Source organism: Ceratotherium simum, chromosome 4, assembly GCF_057802395.1.
Source record: "Ceratotherium simum simum isolate JZ-2026a chromosome 4, ASM5780239v1, whole genome shotgun sequence".
In the NCBI taxonomy this organism is placed as follows: Eukaryota; Metazoa; Chordata; class Mammalia; order Perissodactyla; family Rhinocerotidae; genus Ceratotherium; species Ceratotherium simum.
The window spans coordinates 18,730,745-18,756,454 of NC_141903.1; the positions used below are offsets into that span (position 1 = coordinate 18,730,745).

A 25,710-nucleotide genomic window follows, 5' to 3' on the forward strand; every position below is an offset into this window, starting at 1 on the left:
ATTTTGAGGAAGATGACTAGTTTCTACTTATCTTGAGATAACAGATAATGGTTAGTAGCACAGGAAACATTTTAAAAAACAGGTACTAAATAAAGGGCACAGATTCTGAAGACTTGTGGATAGTGATGGTTGTTCACACGGAGACCACTGCTTGTGGAATGTCCTTCAATACCGATTTACTAAGTTTCCAGTCAAGCAGCAGGTGCTGGTGCTACTAAGAACAGGAATATGGCCCTTACCTTCTAGGAGCTCGTGGTCTGCTTGTGGAGACAGAGAGGGAATCATAGTATTTTAAAAAAAGTGTCTTAGAGTCTTCAAGGAAGTTCTAGGAGGAGATCCAAAATTATTTTGATCCATTGCAATATCGTTGGAATAAGAATATATACAATGTCAAAGTGTGATTACCATAAAAGTAAATTCTGGAATACTTTTTTGGTGGGGGGAGGAAGGCATCCCAAACTTTATACATCTTAGCAACAGTGGGCAAATACAGGCCACCTGTTCCCTTACACACCTCCTACTTTTCAGGCCTTTCAGGACTTTTCTGTTGTCAAAGCTTTTTAAAAGGTTAGAATCTATCTTTTCTTCCAGATTTTGGAAGCAGAGAAATAAGAGTGGTAGATAAAAAAACTCCTTGGCCCAAGCAAAGTCACACCTACTTGGATTCCCTTCCTTCCCTTTTCTTGCATTACTTGGTCCACTCACTAGAAACATTTCATGTTGGCCTTGTTTGGCATCCTGTAAGATTTCAGTGTGGTGATGGAGGAGGAGGAGGAGGAGGGCGAAAAGGAGGGGTGAGGCCTAAGATGCAAAACCACTACACCCTGCAGCAATGGCAGGGTCTTAAGGAAGGCAATTTGTAGGCAAAGAAGTCTATCTCCTATTCCTTGGAGGCTCAGACAGTCCTTCAGGAATCTTAGCGCTGACCTTGGCATAGTCTCAGCCATTGAGCTCCAAGTCATATTCTGAGAAAGTGATTCTCAAAATGTAGTCTGAGGCCCCAGAGGGCTTCCTCAGTCCCTTTCAGGTGTCCATGGGGTAAAAACTATTTCATAGTAATACTAAGGGGTTATTTGCTTTTTTCACTGTCATCCTGTCACGAGTATGCAGAATTTTCCAGACTACATGACATGTGATATCATGACAAACTGAGTACAGCAGCAGATATGAGAATCCTGCTGTCTTCTACAAGCGACACATTAAAGAGATTTGCAAAAATGTACAATGATGTCACTCGTCTTCCTAAAATGTGTTTTTGTTCTGGAAGATGTTTTTCTAAAATACTACTTATATTAACATGAAATGTATTTAAAGCAATTAACTAAATATTTAAGAATTTTGTTTTAATTTCTAGTATGGTAAATGTCAATAGATATAATCCACATAAAGCAACACACTATGTAAATTTTTTCCAGTGTAAAGGGGTCTTGAGATCAGAGGGTCTGAGAACTGCTGCTCCAGCGTAACAATGGCTGCACAGGAAGCACGTCCACTGATGGCTGGACCACAGCTTTCAGCCAAGGTTTCTGTACAACTTGTGTGATTTCTCACACACATCTTTTTGAGAAAATTAGATGCTAGATTTATCATAAAGGTAGCAAAGCAAAATTAAGCAGACTCTTTTTTCCTCTCCCATTCCCCCTGTAGATTCCATGAAGAATTTCACTTCAATCTGGGAGACAGGCTTAGCAAATCACATTGTTAATACTGCTCATCATTCCGCTATCTACCAACACACTCTAAGGGGCTTTGAGGAACAGATCAAAAGAACCAGCACAATTCTTAACACTGGGGGTATGACTACTGCATGTCACTTACAGAATTATACGTGTACTTCATTTGCACATCACTGCCTTGAACACTCAAACCAGAACAATAGAAAGCTTTTCACCAGCATCAACTGATGAATGGAAGCAAAAAATCTACCTTTGGGGCCGGCCCTGTGGCTTATCAGTTAAGCACCCGCGCTCTGCTACTGGCGGCCCGGTTTCGGATCCTGGGCGCACACCGACGCACCACTTGTCCGGCCATGCTGAGGCTGCATCCCACATAGAGCAACTAGAAGGATGTGCAGCTATGACATACAACTATCTACTGGGCCTTTGGGGAAAAAAAGGAGGAGGATTGGCAATAGATGTTAGCTCAGAGCCGGTCTTCCTCAGCAGAAAAAAGAGGAGGATTGGCAGGGATGTTAGGTCAGGGCTGATCTTCCTCACAAAACAAAACAAAACAAAAAAACAACAAAACATCTACCTTTGAATCCGCTAGGTTCATGTGGTCTAAAAGAATATGGTTTTGTTCTGGTATTCACATCCCACCATTCCTGAATAAAGCTATTTTAAGTTGAAATTATTAAGATTGATGCTTGGTCAAAAACTCTGATTTCATAATTATCTGCACAAACCCGGAGAGGCCCAAGACAGCTTGTGAGGTGGAGTTGCTGAATTCTAACATGGTAGAATGGTCAACCCTTCAAGATCATCTTCAATGTGGCAACTAAGACTCTGGGCAGGTTTGTGGAATCCAGTAACACTCAGTAACACTGCTTGAAACCAACACTGCTCCCAAAGCCACAAAGTCTTCTGCTTTAGCCATTCGTATGGGGACAAAATTCACAACCCAGCTCAGACCGTCACAGAAAGCGTTTATTACCACAGAGGAAATCAGGGGATACTGCAGCCCATGCATGGCAGCCTGGGCATATGTGTGATCAGGGAGAGGGGACAGCAGGCAGGAACCCCATCACTCATGTCTGGGCAGTCTCCGACCGGCAGGTTTGCTCGGTCCAGGAGAGACTGGCTGGGCTTGTGTGTTTGTGTGGCTCAGGGAGGTCAGCCTTGACAAGCAGGCTTCCTCCTGGACAAAACAAAGGACAGCCAGAACCAGGGGCGACAGCTGCACAGACACCACCTTAAAATGGAAATCAAATTAGGCTCATTCCATCAGGAAGTGCCTTTCACCCTGATCATAAAACAAGAGGGGAAAGGGAGCACTGGGCTCTACTGGATAGCCTGTCTTTGAGATAAGATGCTTTTAAAAGTTAAACATTGGCAGGGCTTTCCCCATGCTAACAGCAAGCAGCACACAATTTCCAAGCCAGCTTTAAAAGCTACTGTTATCTTTGTTATCTGTTATTATTTGGATTTTGAACAAAATTGATGGAGTAGGAGCCAGTAGAGGAATCCTGTTTGATCTGGAAATTTTCTGTGGAGAGTCCAAAAGGTCGGAGAACCAAGTTCCCAAGATCTTTTAGTTTACCTGCAATGTGAAAGCAAAAACTCAAATAAATACGGGGAATGAACAGAAGCAGGAAGACCCCAATTGATCTTGCCTTACTATCTGATTACAAAATATGAAGAGTATCTCTCTGCAGTTAAAGAAATTCCTGCTTTTAAAATGATGAAACCTTTGGCCCCCATTTGCCCGTCTGCAGTGTGGTCCCTCAGTGCCATCCACCCCGAGCCTGTGCTTGTGTAGATGAGCGTGAGGGAGCCCTGCTGGCCCCCTCTGGGAAAGCAACGCTTCCTGTCCAAACTGGCCAGAACCCCCAGAGGACACAGGCTCTGAGATGAGTGATGGCCAATCAACTGCTGCTCCCGAGGGGCTGAAGCCATCCTGCCAAGCCCCAGCTGTCTGGCGGGGAGGGCAGAGGTCCCTCCGAGTCTGTTCTCTATGAAAAAGCAGCAGCCACTTGCTGAATCTAATTCCACTCAGCAGATTTCTATTGAACATGGATTCAAACTCAAGAGCCGCCTGCTTTTCTAAGTAAAGCCTTGGCTTCCACGCCAAACCCACCCTTTCTCTGGAAGTGGGAGATCTTGTTCATCTGTACAGCACCATCAACCTCAACCGTCCAGTCTCCTCTCCCCAAGTTCCAGGCTACTTATTAACCACCAGGTGAGTTCATGTCCTAAAGCCCAAACTGAGACACATGGTATAACCAAGGACTTGTATGCTGATTCCATATACAAGAGGGCCATGGAGCTGGTATGTCAAAGGTTGGAGTTTCCAGGACATTTGAGAGATTTATGGGGCAATGAGATGGAATATTTGAAACTAAGAGTATTTTGGAAAATCTTGGCTAGGATGGGTGAATAAACAGTTTCAACCCTTTCTAAACTGTTCTAATTTTTCTTATAGGTCTGCTTCCAATGGAGATGAGGATGGGGGTAAAAGGGAAAGAAACTCCTAATCATCAGAGGTACAGGTTGTTAGCAGCTTTGTCCCCCTGAGGCCTCCCCACCTTGAAGTAAAGCCCAGGTAAAGAACTTAAAGATGCACGGCCTTTAAATGTCAAGGCATTTCCTAATAACTCACAGAAAGAACTTTTGGTCTCGGTCTAAGGTTTAGTTCCCAGAAGCCCAGCATATTCTGAGAAAGCTCCCAGAAACCAGGCTGACCATTCTCCAGACAGCCTTCCCCAACTTAACCCTGGAACACCAATGCTCAGTGCTGCTGCTTAAGGAGAATCACAGGCACAGATCTCGTCCCTCAACACAGAGGGCAGCACACAGAGGCCCCGAGCACAGCCTCCAGGAGATGGATGCACGAGGAGGGGATCACTACAAGCAGAGAAAAGACAGAGCAGCTTCAGGAGAGCGTGAGTTACCCAGAACTCTGGCAGTCGGCCTTGAGGTTGAGGTAAGAGGACAGGGAGGAAACACACATTTAAAGAAACCCAATAGGGCCGGCCCTGTGGCTTGGTGGTTAAGTGCGCGCGCTGCGATGCTGGTGGCCCGGGTTCGGATCCCGGGTGCGCATCGAGGCACCACTTCTCCGTTCATCCTGAGGCCGAGTCCCGCATACAGCAACTAGAAGGATGTGCAGCTACGGCATACAACTATCCACTGGGGCTTTGGGGGGAAAAATAAAATAAATAAAATCTTTAAAAAAAAAAAAAAAAAAAAAAAAGAAACCCAATAAAATGTCACTGTGGGCACAACCCTTGGCTCTTCTGACACAGAGTGAGTGAAGTAAAAATGACTCTCAAGAGTTGCTCACATCACACTCCCCGGGAGGGGCAGCCCCATGCTGGAGGAGCCTCACCTGGATGAGGGGTCACCACAAGTCATCTCCATGGCCAGAACAACAATTTCAAGTGCAAACTGTACACTTTATTTGGTATCTACTATGTGAGGCACTGGGATCTAAAGAATAAAAGTTACTCTTTTTTTTTTTTTTTGTGAGGAAGCTCAGCCCTGGGCTAACATCCATGCCAATCCTCCTCTTTTTGCTGAGGAAGACCAGCTCTGGGCTAACATCTGTGCCCATCTTCCTCCACTTTATACGGGACGCCGCCACCACATGGCCTGACAAGTGGTGCGTCGGTGCACACCTGGGATCCGAACCCGCGCCGCCAGCAGTGGAGCACGCACACTTAACAGCTATGCCAGGGGGCCAGCCCCCTAAAAGTTACTCTTGACTTTGGAGATGCTTAGGTCCAGTGGGGCATTAGACACAAGACTGAGGTATGCCCAGAAGAGGAGCCCTCAGGCCTGCGCAGGGGTGTGAGGAAGGTGTTTCAGGAGACTAGGCTCTGCAGCGCTCTGAGGGATGGTACACAGTTACAGGATGATGCCATGCCACTGTGTTCTAGAGATGGCAGCAAAGCAAGGGGACAAGTATTCAAACTGCAGACGGAGAAGGAGAATTGGGGCCTTTTGCAGGCCCTCACTTTGCCTACCTGGCTGACAGACCTGCCCACCACAAGGAGCCCTAACTTTTAGCTTGGCTGATTCTCTGGGGTGGCAGTCATGACAATGTGCTTCTCCAGACGCAGGGAGCACAGCTGCTGCACCCCATGTGGAGGCTGCGCACCCCACGGCTGCTCCTGGTCAATGACTGAGCATGGCAGGGACAGACCAGGGACTCCTCTGATGGGCAACTCACTCTCCAATGGCTTTGCTGAAACCTTCTTGGCACTACACTGCAGTGTAAAACTTTTCCTACACAACTTCCCTCTCTCCTCCACAGGGACCTGACGGCTCTCCCACTGACCTCCAGCTCCCACCCCTTGGCCCCATTTTCCCTTGCAGCTGTTTCCCCTAATAAATTTCTTATACTTCTAACCCAATCATGGCTTCTGCTTCTCTGAGGACCCAACCTAACACATATGGTATCATTCTTTTTCCTTCCATTCTCATATCTCTGCCTTTATAACATTCCACAAGTTTCACTAACTATTATCTCCAGAACAGTAGAAGAGAATATGAGAAGTTCTGCTTGCTAAATGAGACAATGTACATAAAGCACCTGACAGGTAGCAGCCCCTAATAAAGACACATGATTAAACAGTCTCCACATTAGAGGTTACCTGACTTAATTCAACCAACATGTACTAAGTACATATGTGTGGCATCTCCCTGTGAGTGGTGGGGATGCAAAAATATACAACATGGTCTCTAAACCAAAATAAGCTTAGATATGACAGGGAAGATAAGACATACACACAGAAGCCAGTTCAGATGGAGCTGAGATATAAAATGCTATGGAAGTCAGGAAGAGGAAGGTTCCTTCCAGCTTGGGCAGTGAGGAAGGGAGATCTGGCAGAGCTTCAGATGTAAGAGTTTGCATTTATACAGCCACCAAAGGAGAGAAAGGATTGCAACCATTTGAGATAAAGGGAGTGGGCAGTACAGGCAAAAATGGTTTGAGCAAACGTAGAGAGACAGGTAGCCAAGGGTGAGCAGTGTGTCTGATGGCTGAAAGGTAGGCGGGAGGGCGCATCCCAGAAGGTTCTCATGAGCCAGGCCCAGCGCTCTATGGTTCCTGTGCCACGAGGAAGGCCACTGATGGTTTGAGAACTGAGCTTTCAGGGTTAATAATGCTGTAGCAAAGTGAAGAATGAACCAGAAGAGGAGAGCCTGGAGGTGGTTCTGGCAGAAAGTTAGTGCAACATTATGGGAAACAGGCCATTTATTCACTAACGAACATTTGAATGTCTATAATGTTGGGTAAAGAAGCTCTGAAATCAGAATGCAGCCAGTGGGAACATACGGGAACAGAGCAAAACTTTACAGTAGAACTAACAAGTTTTTGGTGTCTGAAAAACTCATCTTCTGCTGTTTATGATGGTGGCAGAGAAGCACCTTCAGTAGAGATCATGCTCCTAAATACACACAAAACACACTCACAAATCTTCCCGCTGCTGTTTAGTCAGGTTGGGTGCTCAGAGACTAAAGCAGCTCCCTTGTACCCAAGACAGGATCATTTGCCAGACTAGCCTATCTGCCACACTTTCCACTGGCTGCCAAATTCTACACCTCCCCTATCTGGGCAGAAATCAGTTAGGTTTCCTTATTTCCACTTGTAGCAAATCTGGCACCGTCACTCAGCATGAACATGTCAACACGCCCCTGCTAGGATCTCATCTATTAGACTGGATTCCATGGCAAAGAGAAGAGTCCAAAACTGCCTGTGCTCAGACAAGAATGTTTACAACTCGAGATCAATGCTTGTCGCTGGATCCAGTTCTGATAAATATTAATTTCTGTGCCTCCAAGCAACATCATATCATGATAACCCAATTGACTGATTATGTGTAATTTCTCTTTGGAAATACTGACTGTGCAGTAGTCAGTTTACCCTGAGGAGAGTCAGGAGTGCCATTTGTTTTCACTTCCTTAAGATCCCTGGGGTTTGGGCCCAGTGGAATAAGTCCTTTGGGACTTCCTCCTACTCAGGAGAACCAAACTGCATATAACTGAATCCTGATACTGCAGTTTCTCTTGTGAGGCATGACACTAAGCCATGCAGCTAACTCTTGCTTTCCTCTGAGCAAAAGGCAAATCAAGAGATAGCACAGAATAGAGAAGATAAAATTCACACCCAATTCAAACGCTTCTATTAGCTCTAGGGTGAAAGTGGAGGCTGAGATAAGCCTTACCCAGAGCTGTCAAAGAACCAGGAGTTTCTCCTGAGAGGAGAAGCTGAAGGAGCAGCAACTAGGAAATGAAGCAAAAAGCAGGGCACTGAAAATCTACAAACTGATGGTCCCTGCTGAGGGGATGACAACAAGGAACTGGTTTGGAGACACTCAGGTGGCCAGAACACAAAACACTGCACAGATACGGTCTGTAATGAGTATCAGGCAGGGTGGCAGGAAGAGAAATATAAAAAAACGACTCTGCATTTCCATACCCACATGTACGGCTTCAGCAGTTTTAAGTGACAATAACAATTCTGAGTCTTTCCTGTGATCTTTGGTGAAGGGGCTGATTCTAGGACCCTCTACTGCTTGCAGAGCAGAGAAGCATGTAATGCACAGGAACAGCCAAAAGAATGTGTCGAATCCTTGCAATGACAACGAACAGATTACTTCTAGCTTCATATCTAGTTCCTGAACGTGGCATTATACAAGATGGTGTTTTTAATTCAGTTCACAAATGCGTGCTCCTTAGGATGCTAGTGGCCAGGAGTGAACACCTGAGTAACTTCCGGACTCAGGAGACCAGGAATATGTTCCAAGAAGGTGGAAGGAGGTGACGGTACGAGCAGGAAACCTGGGCTGGATGATGAACAAGGCCCACGTGTATGCGGAGTGGCTGGCAGGGAGGCGGCAGCAGGTGCCAGCGAAAGGAAGGTAGGATTACTGGGGCAATGCCCTGCCAGTGTCTCTGGTTCTTTTGGGTGAATAAATGAGTTTCATGTTGTGGCTCTAGGTTTCCCAGGTGAGGACTGGCACCTGGCAGCTCTTGGTTATGGCAAGAAGAGCAGCATCTCATGGAATGGCTGGACCACACGCTTTATACGCTACTGGGACACACCCCCACCCCAGGACCTGGGTGGTATCCCCTACCCACTCGATAAGTGGCGATGACCTACAGTGAGCTGACTTGATTTTTCCAGTGGTTGCTTGTCCAAATAAACAACAGAAATGAAACCTGGCAGGGACTGGCTTGCCACAGACAGCTGTCTGAGATCTCAAGTCCAGTGAATTGGAGAGCACATTGTGAAATGTCTACTTTCTACTTTTTCTCTGCTGCAGGTATCGCACAAGGAGGGAAAGAGAAAACTCAGTGACATGCCTGCTTCTGCTCAGGAGGGAGCTCTCAGAGAGAGCTGCTGCACTCCACTCCTCGCTGCATCACTGCTAGGGCCACGGCCCACTCTGCCTTTAGTTCCTCTCCTGAGCTGCCTCTGCACTGCCCTCCCACTCCTCAATCACACCCCCAAACAGTGGCAGATAAACTCAAGTATGCATCATAAACACCTAGAGGGGTTGTTAAAACTCAGAGTGCTGGGCCCCACCCCCAATTTCTGATTCAGTAGGTCTGGGGCAGGGCTGGAAAATGTGCATTTTGGACATGTTCTCAGGTGATGCTGGTCTGGGCACTGTAATTTGAGAACCAGCCCTGAAGGATAAATTGCTTTTGCAGCTGGTGAGTAGAATCTTGATGAGAAGCCTGATATTAAAAACTAATTATAAATACCAATTTCTAGTGATTAGAGGGATAAGGTGCTTGGATGGGAGTCCCTCTTAAACTATGTGAAAAGTAGCCCACGTTACTTTTTGGTGAAAGCAGATGACTTCATCTTCTGTCTCACAGTTCAATACACTGAGATGACAGGAGATAAAGAAAGAATCACAAACTTACACATTCAGATTCTTAACAATTCTACTTTTTTGAGATTTCATGACTGGGCCAGGATACAGGATGAAACAATTTGCAAATGATGATGACACAAGTCTTTATCCCACATTCCTTTCTATTTGTAATCAAAGCCGGTTCAGAGACCTATGTTAGCATCATTACCTGGCCTCCAAGTACATACCTCTTGCCATCCCAGCATAGGTGCCAAGACGAACGGCTCATCTCACCACCTCCTATGTACAGACCTAAACCCAGGAAGGCACCCCTCTCACTAAAGTTAAACAGCCACATTTCCTGAGATGCTCCTGAATGCAGAGCAGTACACTAAGGATTTGTCCTCGGTCTCCTACAGCTGAGCAGAAAAGCTCCAGGGATTCTGAACATGTCTCATCAGTTTTACTTTAAAATTTTTTTTTTTTTTTTACTATTTACCTATCTATGTGAGCAAAAAATTTAATATTGTGAAATCAAAACAAAGAAATAAATCAGATACAGATACTCACAAGGCTGTGCCTGTCATCCAAATCCTTTTGATTTCAAATTTTTATGTTCCTCAAACTTGCCTGATTATTCTGATTATAAATGCTATACATTTGAACTTATACAAACAAAACACCCCCTTCTTTTTTTTCTATATTGTGGTTTCACATAAGATTTTTAAAAAAGAGGTTCTACTTTTTTTTTAAAAAGTGAAAATCTCTAGATTTGAGCAAAGCCAAATAACAGGGCATCAACCACCAGTACCATCAGTACCACCAGTTGCTCAAAAAAGCTCCGAGCCTCTTGGGGTGCTCTGTCCAGTACCTCTGTTCCCACCTCATCACACCATCGACCATACCCTTAAGTCCTTGTAAACCTTATATTCCCTGGCTATTCTGGCCACGAGGCTAATTTTCCCTGAGAACAAGACAAAAGACAAAGGGAAACACTCCAGTTGCTGACTTCTTTCTTCAAATCTGAAGCCAATAAGATCGTCCTCTCTGATTAGCAAGGACTGTGGCACTATGACTGATGGCCACCCTGGGTCTCCACTCCTGTTCTAATGACGATATTTATAAATGACAGGCCACGAAGGGAGGAGCAAGTACCTTCTACCCAGTCATAATTCCAATTAGGATTTTTTTTCCCAAGGAGGAGGGTACATAGCTCTTCAAGTTACAGAGAGAAAAGAAAAAGCAAGTCAAAGATTATTGAACAAAGCTAAATGAAAGCTCATTTTGTTAATTATATAACTACTTTGTAAATGCCAAGGATAAATGGTGTTGAGCAGTTTTTAAAAATCTTTAACTGCCAGCCTTCTAGCAGAAGCCAGCGAAGCTAGCACTAAAGATTGTACAAGTCCACTACAAAAAGCCTGCTCAGGACTTCTAAGGAAGTGACATTATTTTGCACTCAGAGTGACTAGCCTCCAAGGATCTCACAGCACATGAACCAGAGTTACATCATCTGTAACAAAGAGGGAAGAACACTGGAAAGCTTGTGGGGCTGAGATTCCATATAGAGAGTGATTTCTCCCTTTTAGACTCTGCTTTGGTGGGTAACACCTACAGGCAATATTTTATTCATGATTCTTATATTCATTAAGAAAATAAAGGAGCCCAGCCATTCAAACTATTGATGTGTAACAACAAACTGACATATTATTTACCAAGCAATAGACTATTTAAGTCTCATGGGAGGAGAATTCATTACAGAAGCAACTGAGGGAATGAATTCAATTTGAATATTTCAAATGAAGGGAATAGTATAAGTAAAACCCAAAGCTATGAAGACAGGAAAGTTTGGCTCATTAGAATTTGGAGTGACAAGGACAGATGGAAGTTTTGATTCCATCTGGAATTGACAATGGCAGTAAGATTCAGTTTACATCCATCCCTTTATGGTTTCATATTGGTTCAGGAAAAAATGGACCTAGACACCAACACCTAAGTATCTTTTCCAAGTCTACTATGGTCATTCAGAGTCATCTCTGTCAGCATGAAATCCAGCTCAGCTAAATGCAAATACTTTTTTGGTTGTTGTTAATAAAATAAAGCATCCTTGTTAGTAGAATAAATAAGAAAATGCTCTTTTCTCTCCTTTGAAGAAACAGTACCTCTAAAATCATTTTTCTGTTCAAATATGGTGTCAAATTTAATTAAATATGTAAATTAGGGAAAGAGACTTTTTGGAAAAACTGGGGAAGGCTCCAGAAATCTGCCAAGTCTGAGTCTACCGAGCAGGGGCTAGAGGGCTTTGGATCATTTAGGTTAATGGCCTCTTTTCAATCAACTCTGCTATCAGAGTGACCCTTTGGGAAATCTGTTCTCATTCTCTGGATACTGATGCCTAAAGGCCATAAATGGTCAGGCTCAATTTATTTCAAATGATTTTTCCTTTAGCCCCACATGATTGCAATATATTAAATGCAATTCACATGACAGATTTAGAAAATATTCATAAGGAAGAACATATAGGGGATCTTGAGCAGGGAAATATCAGACAGGTTATAAGCAGAATATGCTGGACAGGCCTCTGTCCAGGAAACCTTTACTCCCCTTAGTCAAGCAGACTGTTTATGAGACGGGTTCTCTGATTCCAGCCATAAAATGCCTTGGAAAATAAGAGAACTAAAATATGCATCAAATGAATCCATTTGCCCTATCCTCCACCCACAGTCTTTTTTGCCACTTACTATTTACTCCTAATTCCTGCCCTCTCATGTCTTCTCAAACACTAAAAGGATTCTCAATGCCATTTTCAAAACAAAAATTCCCTTGGTTCTCACATGGTACTGGCTTGTAGTGATGGCATCCTAATGAACTTAAAACCTTAAGTTGTTTACTCAATGAAGAAACTCAACTGTTTTTATAAAATTCATGATCTGAAATAGAGGTTGGTGGTATCCCAGGTTGGGGGCTGAATTATTTACATTCTTGAAAGCAGGAAAATTTTCCAAGAAAAACAAAATGGAAGTTTAGTTTTTGAAAAGCTGATATCCTCTCTAAACCACACTGCTCCTTCTGGAGTCAAAAACGACTAAGAACTCAACTGCCCCATGGTATTGCTGCCCACAACGAATGCAGGGCCCTGAAGCTGTTTCTAACTGTTGTGTTCTCTAGTGAAGAAAAATACTGATGTCCCCTATTCCCAGCTTCCTAGCTATTTCCGTTCAAGAGATAGTAAGGGAAGAAAACTTACCTAACATCTCTTCCTTTAGCTTTTCATTACGTTCTTCAATTTGCTTAGGTAATCTCTGAAGGAAAAAGAAGAGAAACCAGGGTTGGGGAAAAATCCTTTGGCTTTATTTTGAATTTAAGAAATCTTAAAAACCTAATGTGAACGTGAGATCAGGTTAAATACATATATATGATCCTATTAAATAAAGAAAAAACCAAGTATGTGTGTGTTTGTGGGTGAGCTACACGAAGACAGTTTTGTTTGGTTCACTGCTATATTCCCAGTTCCTGGCACAGGGGCCCAAGGAGGACCTCAATACAAATTTGGTGAATAAATATATACACACAAAAATGCCTGAAAGGATACATACCAGATGGTTACAGTGGTATATTTAGGTGGTGGGATTATGGGTGATATTTATATTTTTAATTTTTTTGCTCATTTGTATTTTTTAACTTAAGTCTTTTCTTTATATAATCTAATTTGTTGAAAATGAGATCAATATTGGATGTTCCCAAATGATTATCTAGCTCAGGGTTTTTCAACCATGGTACTACTGATATTTGGGACGGGGTAATTCTTTGTTGTGGGGGCTGTCTTGTGCATTGTAGGATGTTTAGAGCATCCCTGGTCTCTACCCACTAGATGCCAGTCATGATATCAAAGTGTCTCCAGACATTGCCAATGTCCCTGGGAACCAAATCATCCCAGGTTGAGAACCAATGATCTAGATTAGAGTCTCCTATGGCTGCTTTTAGCTCTGTAATTGGCCCCAAGTAGTCTGGGATTCCAGTAATAACTCAATTACAATAACTCAAAATAAAATAAATTCTTTACGCATAAAATAACTAGCATAAAAGGCTTCCCTTCACAGAAGGCTTAAAACTAATTTGACAAGGATAAAGTCTACCAAGATTTTAAGAACTCTATTCCCTTTCCTCATGCCAAATTTAAGTTAATCCTACCACCATTCAGAGATATGTTAAAAGTCAGATAAAGGATTCAAACTGCTTATGTATTTTAAGCATCCAAACCAGCCTATCATCTCCCATTACTCCATTTCTAGATAAATAAAAGATATCTTATTATTAAAGGAATTCACCTCAAGGGTGTGTAAAAACAAAGGAAAACAAAACCCAAATCACCCAGGATATTAATGCAGGTAGATCAGTCAGTATTTCTCAGGTCTGCTCAGTGGAATAACAGTCCCATGAAATAAGTGGGAAATCCCATATAGCAGGGCTCCAATGCCCTCAGGGGCCAGAGAGGAAATGTAAATAAGTAAAGGAATTGGCTGTAAGGCAACAGGAAGTGGCATGGTCAGCAGTGGAACTGGAGAGCTCCAGCCCAATGCCAAGGTGCAGAAGTTCAAAAAGGACCCAGTAGGGGCTGGCCCCGTGGCTTAGCAGTTAAGTGTGCGCGCTCTGCTGCTGGCGGCCCGGGGTTCGGATCCCGGGCGCGCACCGACCCACTGCTTGTCGGGCCATGCTGAGGCCGTGTCCCACATACAGCAGCTAGAAGGATGTGCAACTATGACATATAACTATCTACTGGGGCTTTCGGGAAAACATAAATAAAATAAAACTACAAAAAGGACCCAGTATGTTCACATCCTCCAGTTTTCAAGAGGAGTCCAACTTAGTTTTTTATCCAGTAAAATCTTCCCATTTTTAAATATTGGCAAGTGGCCTCAATTAAAAACATAAAATAAAACAATTTGGCTTAAATAAAACATGTCAATAGCTTTCCCTCTCCTGCCTACTGGCCTGCAATCTCTGCTGCGTACTGGGGTTCATGACAGACCTCTCCATCCTAACGGCTCTCTGAAAAGTCTGGCCGCAAAGAAACATGGTTAGTTAAAGCCAGTGTTCCTCAAACTTATTTGAGCATCCACTATTTTTGGGCAATAACATATACACATCCAATTCTGTAGCACACCCTTCAGAATATATGTTGCTCTGTGCATTAGAGATAATCGAAGAGTGGTGCTAAAGGTAAAAGCACAAATCTGGACCTATTTTTATTTATTTTTATTTTTTATTTATTTTTATTTTTTTGTAAGGAAGATCAGCCCTGAGCTAACATCCATGCCAATCCTCCTCTTTTTGCTGAGGAAGACTGGCCCTGAGCTAACATCCGTGCCCATCTTCCTCCACTTTTATGTGGGATGCCGCCGCAGCATGGCCCGACAAGCAGTGCATCAGTGCGCGCCCGGGATCCGAACCCGGGCCGCCAGCTGGGGAGCGCACGCACTTAACCACTACGCCACGGGGCTGGCCCAGGACTTATTTTTGAAGGGGGGGAAACCAGTAACATTTAGCTAATTTACAACCGACATAAAAATATTATGACGCTTAGAAGCAAAAGGATTTGTAGTGCGAGGGACAAGAGTCATTTTAAGAAAGATAAGAATGTTAGTTTAGGATATGTTCATTTGGCAATGTGCTGGGCATATGACAATAAATAGAAACTTGGTGAGTGAATAAGGAATAGGATGGACAGAAAACCAGAGGTTAATTACTTATAATACTAAGACTCACTTTGGACTAAGCGGTACAACTACAGTGGACAAGAGTCCCCCCGTCCAACAATGAAATAAAGTTCTTGTCAACCCTAGAGATTAAAAGTTTACACAAATAACACTTTTAGAATGGTGATTAAATGGTACATGGTCACAGCTGGTCTGTGGCCACCATTTCAAAGTTCCACCTCCCATGTATTTTGATGAGCTCTTCAAAAACACAGAAATGGAATGTAGTGGTATCCCACAGGATTAAGATTTGCTGAGTAGCAACACAGAGAATACAAGAAAAAATATTTAAAAAAAAAAAAGGTTTACCATACAAGCTTCTCTTGCTTGATGTACTGACGGATCTTTCTCTAATATAGATTTATAGTCTTCCAGGGCTTCATCTAGCTTGTCGGTTTTCTCATACAATTCCGCTCTCCTCAATATTGCCCTGACATAGTTGGGGTTTAACTTAATTGCTATAAAAAAGAGAAGAAATAATTGTTACCATGAAGAAAAAGAGCCTATACATCCTCAGCTACATCAAGTTTCTTTATTAACCATCCTCCAAGGGTCCAAAAGGAAGAGTCATTTGTCAAAGGCTGTACCTGGGGTCAGCAAACTTTTCCTGCAAAGGGCAAGATAGTAAGGATTACAGGCTTTGCGGGACAGACCTCTGTCACAGCTACTCAACTCTGCTGTTATAGCACGAGAGCAACCACAGACAATGAGTAAACAAATAAGGGTGGTTGGTTTCCAAGAAACCTTTATTTATGGACACAGAAACTTGAGTTTCACATACTTTTCATGGGTCATAATTTTATTTACAACCTTTTAAAAATGTAAAAACCATCTTAGCTCCTGGGCTGTACACAAAAGCAGGTGGCACGCTGGATTTAGCTTGTGGCTGTAGTTTACCAAACCCTGGTCTATACCCAAGTTCCTGGTTTTCACCTACTTGTCCTCCACCAGCTTCAGAACAGGTCAGAACCCTGAGCTCAAGAGCACAGTGACTAAGTGAGAAAGAATTTAAAGGTACAAATGAAAGAGTTTGGTGGCAGACTCTGCTATCATTCTCTTTTTTCTAAGCCTCAACTACTGAGGTTATGCCGTGATTACTGAGGTAACATTTTTAGCTAAACCCTCATTGTTCCTTCAAACTATGGCTCCAGCACGTTTAGGTCACTGGTGCATAACATCCTTTCCTTTATCCAATGACAACTCCCCTTCTAATAATCCTTTGCCTGTGTTTTGGTTCAAGGATACTGCATTTCTCCTGTTCTTTTTTGAGTTGTTTCTTTTTCTGTTAGAAAGCAGTGTCATGGCTCTAGAACTTTTTTTCTCTTCAAATAATTTACTCGATTGTTTTTCTCTTCAAATAATTTACTCGATTGTTATTAATTCTTTTGGTAACTATTTATTTAGTACATGATATATGTATTGAATGTAGTGTTATCTCTGGAGTATAACGGTAAACAAGACAGACAAGGCTCTTGTTCTCATGAAGCTTTATGCTATTCTAGTAGGCAAGAGTAGACAGCATACAGGTAAATAATTTCAGAGTTATAGTGCTGTAAAGAAAAATAAAACAAGGTAATGTAAATGCAAGTGAAGGGGGGAATAAGGTAACTTCGGAGAGTGATCAAAGAATACGAAGAGGCAATATCTGAGGGAGGCCAGCCATTTGAAAAGCTGTGGAGGAGTGTACCAGAAAGAGGGACTAACAAGAGTAAAGGCTCTAAAGCCAGAATAACTTTGGCATGTTAGTGACTAGGCTGGGGGCTGGGGAAGACATGAGGTTAAAGATACAGGTAAGGACCAGATCATGGAGGCCTTGTTGGCCAGGGAAAGGAGCTTGGACACTTTCCTGAGTGTGACGAGAAGCCACTGGAATGGTTTCAAGCAGACTAAAGACATGATCTGATTTACAGTTTTAAGGTCATTTTGCCTGTAGCGTGGAAGGTGTGAAAGCAGTGAGACAGCTGGGAGGCTACTGCAGTGGTCCAGAGAGATGATGTTGGCTAAGCTGGTGTAGTGGAAATGGAAAGAAGAGGCCAGACTAAGTATATGCCTTTGAATTAGAGCCCATAGGACTTGCTGATTAATTAAGCCACGTGGAATGAAAGCAAGGGAACACTATAATCAGGGATGATGCCAAAGGTTTTAGTTTAAGCAAGTGAATGGATCGTAATGCCATTTATTAGAATGGAAAAAACTAACTGCAAGTTGTGTGTGTGTGTGTGTGTGTGTATGGTGATGGGGGAGGAACCAGAGTCTGTTCTGGGCACCTTAAATCTGCAATACCTACCAGACATCCAAGAAGAGATGTCAAATTTGCAATGGAATATAGGGCTCCAGACCACAGAGAAGAGCTGAAGATATAAACTGTAGCATATAGGTGGTATTTAAAGTTCCAGAACTGGATGAGATCACATAGGGAGAAAATACAGAAGGAAAAAAAGAAGAGGGCCCTATGTAGGACTAAGATCTAGTGATTTCCAAACTGTTGAGGCTGACAGATAAGAGAGCAAAAGAGAATAAGAAGGAATAGCCAATGAAGCAGGAAAAAACGAGGAATACACTGTATTAAATGCTTTAGGCAGGTCAAGTAAGGTGAAGATAGAGAAGCAACTACATAATTGAGTAAGATGAAGTTGTTGGTGACCTTCACAAGATGAGTTTAAGTGGCATGGATGAAACAGAAGCCCAGTGGATGTGGGTGAGGAGAGAATGGGAGAAGACAAAGTAGACAAAGCAAGTATAGACAATTCTTTCAATGAAGATCAGAGAAACGAAATGGTACACAGTTGGAGGGGTATATTGGTTCAGGAGAAGGTTTTCTGAAAGAACCCAAACCTCTTAACATTTCAACTTCACATGCTGTCAACCTCCTTAGTCTGGTGCATCATATTCTCTTAAAATATCCCCAATTACAATACCATAATATCCATACCAAAAATACTCCAATGACCTCTACTACATCTTAAAAAAAACTGAACCTCCTAATTTATATTTTAACCCAGATAGTGCCCCCATCTCAACTAGTAGATAGCTTCTAATAATGCAAATATGTATTGAAGAGAAAAACTTTCCCCATGCTTACCTGATAAAAACCTCTAAAATCAACCTATCATTCCAACATATGATTTTCTTTCCCAATCCATAAGAAGAGGATGAACTTGAACTTTATTTATGTCAAGGCTGAAAACCCTCAAGTGAGTGGCATTAAATACTGTTTTATATGACTAGTAGTAATGAGCTCCAATATGACCTCAGAAATAAGCTGTTTAGTCCTTTGCCAAGAAGGTTATGACTGAATGGGCACATGTATGTGTTTGGGGCGGGCGCGGGGTTGGGGGGTGGTCCTAAATACCAATAAACCATACTAGTGTCAGTGTATTCTGCCTATGGGTACAGTGCATGTAGCCCATAATGACTATGTATAAGCACACGAATACTGGTTTAACCAAATCCAAAAACAAATCTGGAGAACACTTTCCTCTCCTTCCTCTTATTTCCTTGGCAAGGCTCCTACACTCAGGGCTATAGCTGGAAATGAGCTCTGTTCCCAGTGTATACCCTGCTAATCAAGCTTACACGGCACTTTCTCACCACTTGGTTACAGAGAAAGGAGCTTTGAAAATCAGCAGCTTGTTCTTAATTTAAACTCTTCAAACCCACACATCTCACAAAGATTAAGGTTAAATACTTTCTTCCAAACAAAACAGTACATTCAGAATTAGTTCCAGCCCAAGACAGTAATAGACCAGAAGAAGTTTGCTAGATTCTAATGTAGTAACAGTTTCATTCAGATACTAAAAAGCAATACCAAGTATAAAGAAAAGAAAGCCAGTAAAGAGAGTGATAAATTAATAAAAAGAAAAAAAATAGAAGAGGAAATTCATGCTAGTATGAGAGTGGAACTAGATAACAAAAGGTTCTTTCTAACTCTATGATTCTCTCAGAGAAAATATTATCCAAAGAAGGAAAACTGAAAAAAAAAATACAAATTACAAAAAGTAGTAATTAGCTAGAAAAACTCATGAGAGTAGTAAGATGCAAGGAAAAGTGATTACTGTCATGTGTCACTTAATGACAGGGCTATGTTCTGAGAAATGCATCACTGGGTAATTCCATCATTGTGTGAACATCATAGAGCGTACTTACAGAAACCTAGATGGTACAGCCTCCTACACACCTAGGCCGTATGGTACTAATCTTATGGGACCACCATCATTATGAGGTCTGTCATTGACCGAAATATCGTTACAAGGTGCATGACTGTGTATGTGTTCTCCACACCAAGTTGGTTAGAAACACAAGACAACTGTCTGGCCTATCAGAAAATTTTTGCAAAAAAAAAAAAATAGTGAGTCTATGCCTGGGGATGTCTCTATAAGTTGGTGGGATGAAAAGACCTTAATGTAACTCAGATATCAGCAAAGGCTTGATTCACTGTCTGGAACCTGAAAGGGTAATTAAAATGATGGCAAGCAGGTTTGGAAGAATTATTACATCTGAAGAGAGTACTAATTCCCAAACGGAAACTGCCCCTCACCACAACTGCCCACCCGTCTCAAACACATGGATCCAGTGGCCCTAATAGCAGCTAATATCTTCCATTTCAAGCTCAAAGGAAAGTAATTTGCACACTACAGGAAGTAAATTCTGTTCCATGAGTTTCTGTTGCCAAGGTAGCTTTGAATTTTTCTTTACATATTTACTAATACAGGATAAACTGACTGAACTATCCAATCAAAAGCATGCTTACACTAAGATGACTACTATACAGTACCTCTAGGAAGGCTGAACTGTAAAGCTTCTTTAAAAGCCCCAGTGGAAGGGTACACATGTACAAATACACACCTGACTGAGAGCCTCTGTATTTGTCTAGCTGAGGTAATACGCTTGTATGTTAACATGTAACAAGACCAAAAAGTTGTACCTTTGCTGCAGTCACTGATGGCCATCTCTTTCTTGTCCTAAAAGGAAATATAACATTAATATGTGTCACCCTAGTTCTATCTTAATGGCCCAAAGGCTCAAAGATATAAGCTGATCATTAATTGCTTATGGAGATGCAGAATGCTCTTCAAAGAAATCACACGAAAACATGCATGTTACTTCCAAGTGTAAATTCAAAATAAGGTGACAGCTCTGATTTGAAAGCCTCCTAGCAATAAATTATTCAAATAGCTTCTTCCTAAAGTATCTTTAAAGACTGCTGTAATTGACCTATTATATTAGCAAGACATTTTACATTAGAATGCTGACACTGAGAAAACTTTGTGATCAATAAACAGGGAAAATGACTGATATATGAATAATTGAATTAACAACTCTCCTCTTTGGCTAACTGTTATATTAACACACCCAAAGTGGTATCTTCCAGATGGTCCATCTACAGACACACAGTGTGGCTTGTGATGTAATCTCAGTTACAAACCTTAATTTATTCACCGATGAAACAAAAATACAAAACAATTCATCAAATAAGACATCTAACTAATTTAACTTGCTGAATCTAGAATCATGGCACAGCAGAAAGAACACTAGACATCAAAAGAATCAGATCCTAGTTCCAGCTCTGATACTAACCTGTTATTAACTCTTCCAGCTCCACAATGTCTATTTTCCTCAGATTGGAAGTTTTCCACAATATTACAGAAATATTAGTTGAAATAAATGTTCAATACTTCCATAATGGCTACTGTAGCAAATACTAAATATTTTGCAGGCTATTTTAGAACAATGTCTACCAAAATGAGTTTCAGGATTCAATCAAAAACAGTTCCAAGATGGGGAGTGACTGCTTGATGAGTACAGGGTTTCCTTTCGAGGTCCTGAAAAAGTTCTGGAACCAGATAGTGGTGATGGTTGCATAACACTGTGAACATATTTAATGGCACTGAATTGGATACTTTAAAATGGTTAAAATGGTCAATTTTATGTCATGTGTATTTTATCCACTTTAATTAAGCAAAAAAGGTTCTACAGTCGTCTGGGAAACACTAACTATATTATATCTCTTCCAACGTTCACCATAGCAATTCACATATTAAAAGTCTAAGAAGTGTGTAGTAAAGAAATCTATGTAGGGCCGGCCCCGTGGCTTAGTGGTTAAGTGCGCGCACTCCACTGCTAGCGGCTGGAGTTCGGATCCCGGGCGCGCACCGACGCACCGCTTCTCCGGCCATGCTGAGGCCGCGTCCCACATACAGCAACTAGAAGGATGTGCAGCTATGACATACTATGACATACATCTACTGGGGCTTTGGGGGGAAAAAAATAAATAAATAAAATTATAAAAAAAAAAAAAAAAAAGAAATCGGTGTAACTTTGTATAAATCAGTATTTCTCCAACTTAAAGATTTCTATAAATCTAAGACATACAATTTCATATTTTAAAGTTTCTGAAATAGGAGTAAATCTTCACAACTTATGTGTACAACTGTTGTGGTGGTATTCTTTTTGCCCTTAAGAAACTAGTATTAAGATGCAGTGCAACTTATCAATAGTCACCCTCTGCAGATCAAGGAATCACGGAACTTTCTGCAGAATCCTTTGTTTGAGGTTTAGAGTCTACTAACACCTCAGGGGACCCTGGTGCTGTCTGCCACTTAGGGTGGTAGCCTCCAAAGTACAGTGTGTGAAAAAACCAGAACTTATTCACCATTCTTTCATAACGTATAGAAGTCTATATACATATATAAAACAATGTACATAATATGTAACGACAGTAGTTTTAAAAAATTTAGTCTATTCTTTTAGGGCTTTGTCTGCTCTTGCGTAGCTAGGCCTAGAGCTGAATCTCTGCCCTAACTCCAGTTTGCCTTTTCTTTCTCCAGATAGGAAACGTACAGCTTGGCCAGGGGCACTCGGGGATGCTGAGCCTGCAAACTTGCCTTGCAGAAATTCTTCTTAAAGCACTTAACCCATCAGTCAACCCTTTCCCTGAAAAACTCAGAATATGCTCCTTAAATCACTTTAGTGCATTAATCCTGGAAGTTTTCAAGTCTCTGATTTCAGCATCTTCTTAAAATAGTACAAGTGCAACTTAAAAGAACAAAACAAAAATCTCACTAACAAATCTATCCTTTGTACAGGAAACAGTCACAGAGCAACTCTCTTTTGAGTTCTCCTCAGACGTGACAGACAAGACTAGCAAGACCACACATTTTCCTAACTCAAGAACTAGTCGATTATGCTAGCCCAATCCTAGCAGTATCAATAACTTGGCAATTGTGGAAACAAAGAATCCCAAATCCCAGGAGCCAAATGGGCACAGTACATTTTCTCTGACATTGAAGGTATCCTTGATCCCAGTTCACAATGACAATTTTGAGTCTGAGAATGTGGCAAGATATCTCCGAGAAGCAAACGCAAAAGATCAGAATTTTCCAGCTAAGTGTAAAAACTGGTAGGTGTGAATTCTGATTGATGACAGAATATATTAATGAATATCCGTTCTAAATAAACTTGAAACAATTGCTTCATTTCTCCTAATACAAAATGTCTGTGTGTATACTCTACAATTATTTCTTCTCCTATGCCATGTGAATCACTCTAAAAATACTTCACCTTGGAGACTGAATCCAATAATAAAACATACAAGTTTGAGTTTAAAAAAATAAAAAAACCTTCCTGCATGTCCAAGCATTCAAGAACCAGCCCCCTGCCAAAACAAAACACCTGATCATGTAAAGTGACTCTGGTAGAGGCACTAGCGAATTTCAGGCAACATCAAAGACAAAATGATGTAGATACCTGATCTAAACAAACAAACAAACAAAAAACCACTTCACTCAATCTTGAGCCTGCTTCGTGGTTGCTTAAAGGAATGTTAAACAACCTACTCTTTGCATTTTGGATATAAGTAGCCATAGTTAAACAAGTAGTATTATTTTTTTCAAAACTCTCATTTCAATCCAGTGAAACTACTATGTTGACTAAATAGGAATATCATACAAATCAACAACAAATCTAACTTTTAATACCAACATAGTACAAAACAAATATAATTGCACTCTTGTCTACTCTACATTCACGCTGCTATACTGGGTTCCTAACCCTTTGGAAATATGAAATGCTTCTGAACTTTCCCTGACATCTATTTTGCGTTTAGGGGCAACTCTCATCCCAGCTGTTGGACTTTTCTCCCAGTGTCTCCACTTTCAACAGAAAAAGCAGAGTCTTAGGAATAAGCATCTTGAAGTTCAGATTTTTAATCAGTGTTCCCGTCTCTTTGAGTCTCCATCTAGAATTCCAGTGGCCTAAAATAAGCACCTGTGGCTATTCTAGGACATGCATTACTTGGCCCTTTGCTTCATTAACCTACCCTAGTTTGGTGGAAACTTTGCCAGCCTTCCTTCCACGAAAGTGTTCACTCAGCACTTTAATGAGGCATGATAACAATAATCTGACTCAAGTTTTTCAAAACATTTTTCTATCCTCCCTGTGCCCTTTATATCAGGGAAACATATGGGCAGGAAAAGGGAGGCAGCAACTTTAAGCCCCTACACTAGTTTTTGGAGAAGAAACTCTATGAAAACACTGCAAGTTCATGTGCTTCTTAAATAGAAAAGGTCCAAGATACATACCTGTTTCATCCTTGCAGCAGCTCTATTTGAGAACAGAATAGACCTGTCTTTCTGGAAGCAGGATGGGCACATCTGAAGGGCTTGACTATAAGAACTTTCAGCTTCTATATAATCTGAGGATGAGGTAAAGATGAGAGGTCGTTACGACTTTATTCCTGATATTACAGTACTCCACAGGATCTCAGAATGCACAGCTTTCCATTCACAGGACAAATGTCTCTAAAAGAATGCTCTTTATGCTCAGCTTTCATTTGACTTATTGATTTAGTAAGGAGTTTTGAAAGGGGATTAAGGAACTGGACAGATGAAAGAGACTGAGGCCTGGGATTAACGGCCCAGGATGAAGACAAAAATTCTATGTATATATTTTCATTAAAGATATCGTGCTTTAATAGAGTCAACCTGGCTAAAACTGCTTCCGTGAAATGTTTGGAGGGACATTTTATGGAGCTAAAGTAGTAATGTAAAAATCAGTAGTTGACTAAAGACCTTAAAAGAGAAAAATAAGTTTATATACTCATTGCCACACAGAATTATCATCAGGGTACTAAAAGAAAATTGCTTATTCCCTCCTTTCTCAGGTTTAAAATATTTAATACTAAAATACAAAGATATACGCTTTCAATATTAGAACCATTCGTGTGCTACGCTTCAGCAGCCCCGGGGTTCACGGGTTCGGATCCCAGGCACGGACCTATGTACTGCTCAAGCCACGCTGTGGCAAGTGTCCCACATATAAAATTGAGGAAGATGGGCACAGACGTTAGCTCAGGGCCAATCTTCTTCAGCAAAGAGAGGAAATTGGCAGGAGATGTTAGCTCAGGGCTAATCTTCTCACCAAAAAAAAAAAAAAAAAAAATCAGAACCATTAGTTCTCTTCGAAAAAAAGAAGTGATGATTGCTAAGCCAGGATATAAGAAAAAAAAATTTAAACCTGAAAATAGCTAGAGGAAAATGTCACTACTCCTGGATTTCTAAAGCATATACACTTGGAGATGCGACAGAAGGCAATTAAAAGATCAAATAGTTCCCCCAAATTATCAGAATGAACCCAACTTACTCCTAAGCAAATGTAAGAAATGCAGAAGCACATGAAGAGCATCTCTCTACGTAAGGCATCCAAAGAAAAAGGCACATGAAAGAGCAACCAAAGTACAAGCAAAGTACCTCCCTAGGCCACGCTGAAACCATCGGGTCAGGTTTCACAGCAGTGCTGCAAATGAGGAAGGGGACCCTGCTTTTACAGCAATGCAGCAAACAGCCTTTCAACACCCAGGCTAGAGTTTTCCAAAGCAATAGCTGAAGAGTGTGTCCTCCTAATTCCTGGATATATAGATAGTGGATTACAGAAAAGAAAAACTATGCCTACGCCAAGAGACACATGGTAATTGGTCACTGTTAGCTGGGAACGATTTGGGCCTGGTAAAAAAACAAAATTCCAAGGTGCTGGAAGGCAATACTGCACTATTAGCAGTTTAGGTTTGCTAGTTGTTTCCAAATATTTCTTGGTGTGTCTGCACAGACTCCAAAAAAGAATGAGTCAAGATGACCAGACATTAGTGCTGAAATAGGTATCTTACCTCCTTTCTTAAACTGCTCATTTCCCTCCTCCTTTAGTTTAGTGCTCTCTTCTCTTCTTTTCTGGAAGAGATCAGAGAATTACACAATTTCTCACAATATTATTATAGGTGAACAAAAAAGTCAGCTTTCTTTACACATTAGGCTATTTAATAGGCCGCAACTTGACTTCTGAGAACTGGGTCAGTTTTATCTAAATCTCAAACAGATACAGAGAAAAACACATGACCATTTGGTTAATTATTAATCTCATTCTTGATGTTTAAAACAC

General features: G+C 41.5%; 1 protein-coding gene across 3 annotated transcripts in view; it reads right to left on the reverse strand.

Moving 5' to 3' along the window:
- Positions 1-2,627: 2,627 nt before the first annotated feature.
- TTC1 (tetratricopeptide repeat domain 1) overlaps positions 2,628-25,710 on the reverse strand; it is a 44,921-nt gene continuing 21,838 nt past the window's right edge. For all 3 annotated transcript variants that reach the window (XM_014786136.2, XM_087429480.1, XM_087429481.1), the window contains exons 3-8: positions 25,442-25,502; positions 23,862-23,974; positions 20,207-20,243; positions 15,592-15,740; positions 12,774-12,828; positions 2,628-3,258 (exon numbers count right to left, since the gene is read on the reverse strand). In XM_014786136.2, the coding sequence (XP_014641622.1) occupies positions 3,125-3,258; positions 12,774-12,828; positions 15,592-15,740; positions 20,207-20,243; positions 23,862-23,974; positions 25,442-25,502 (549 nt within the window). In that variant the 3' untranslated portion in view covers positions 2,628-3,124. The remainder of the gene's footprint in view (positions 3,259-12,773; positions 12,829-15,591; positions 15,741-20,206; positions 20,244-23,861; positions 23,975-25,441; positions 25,503-25,710) is intronic.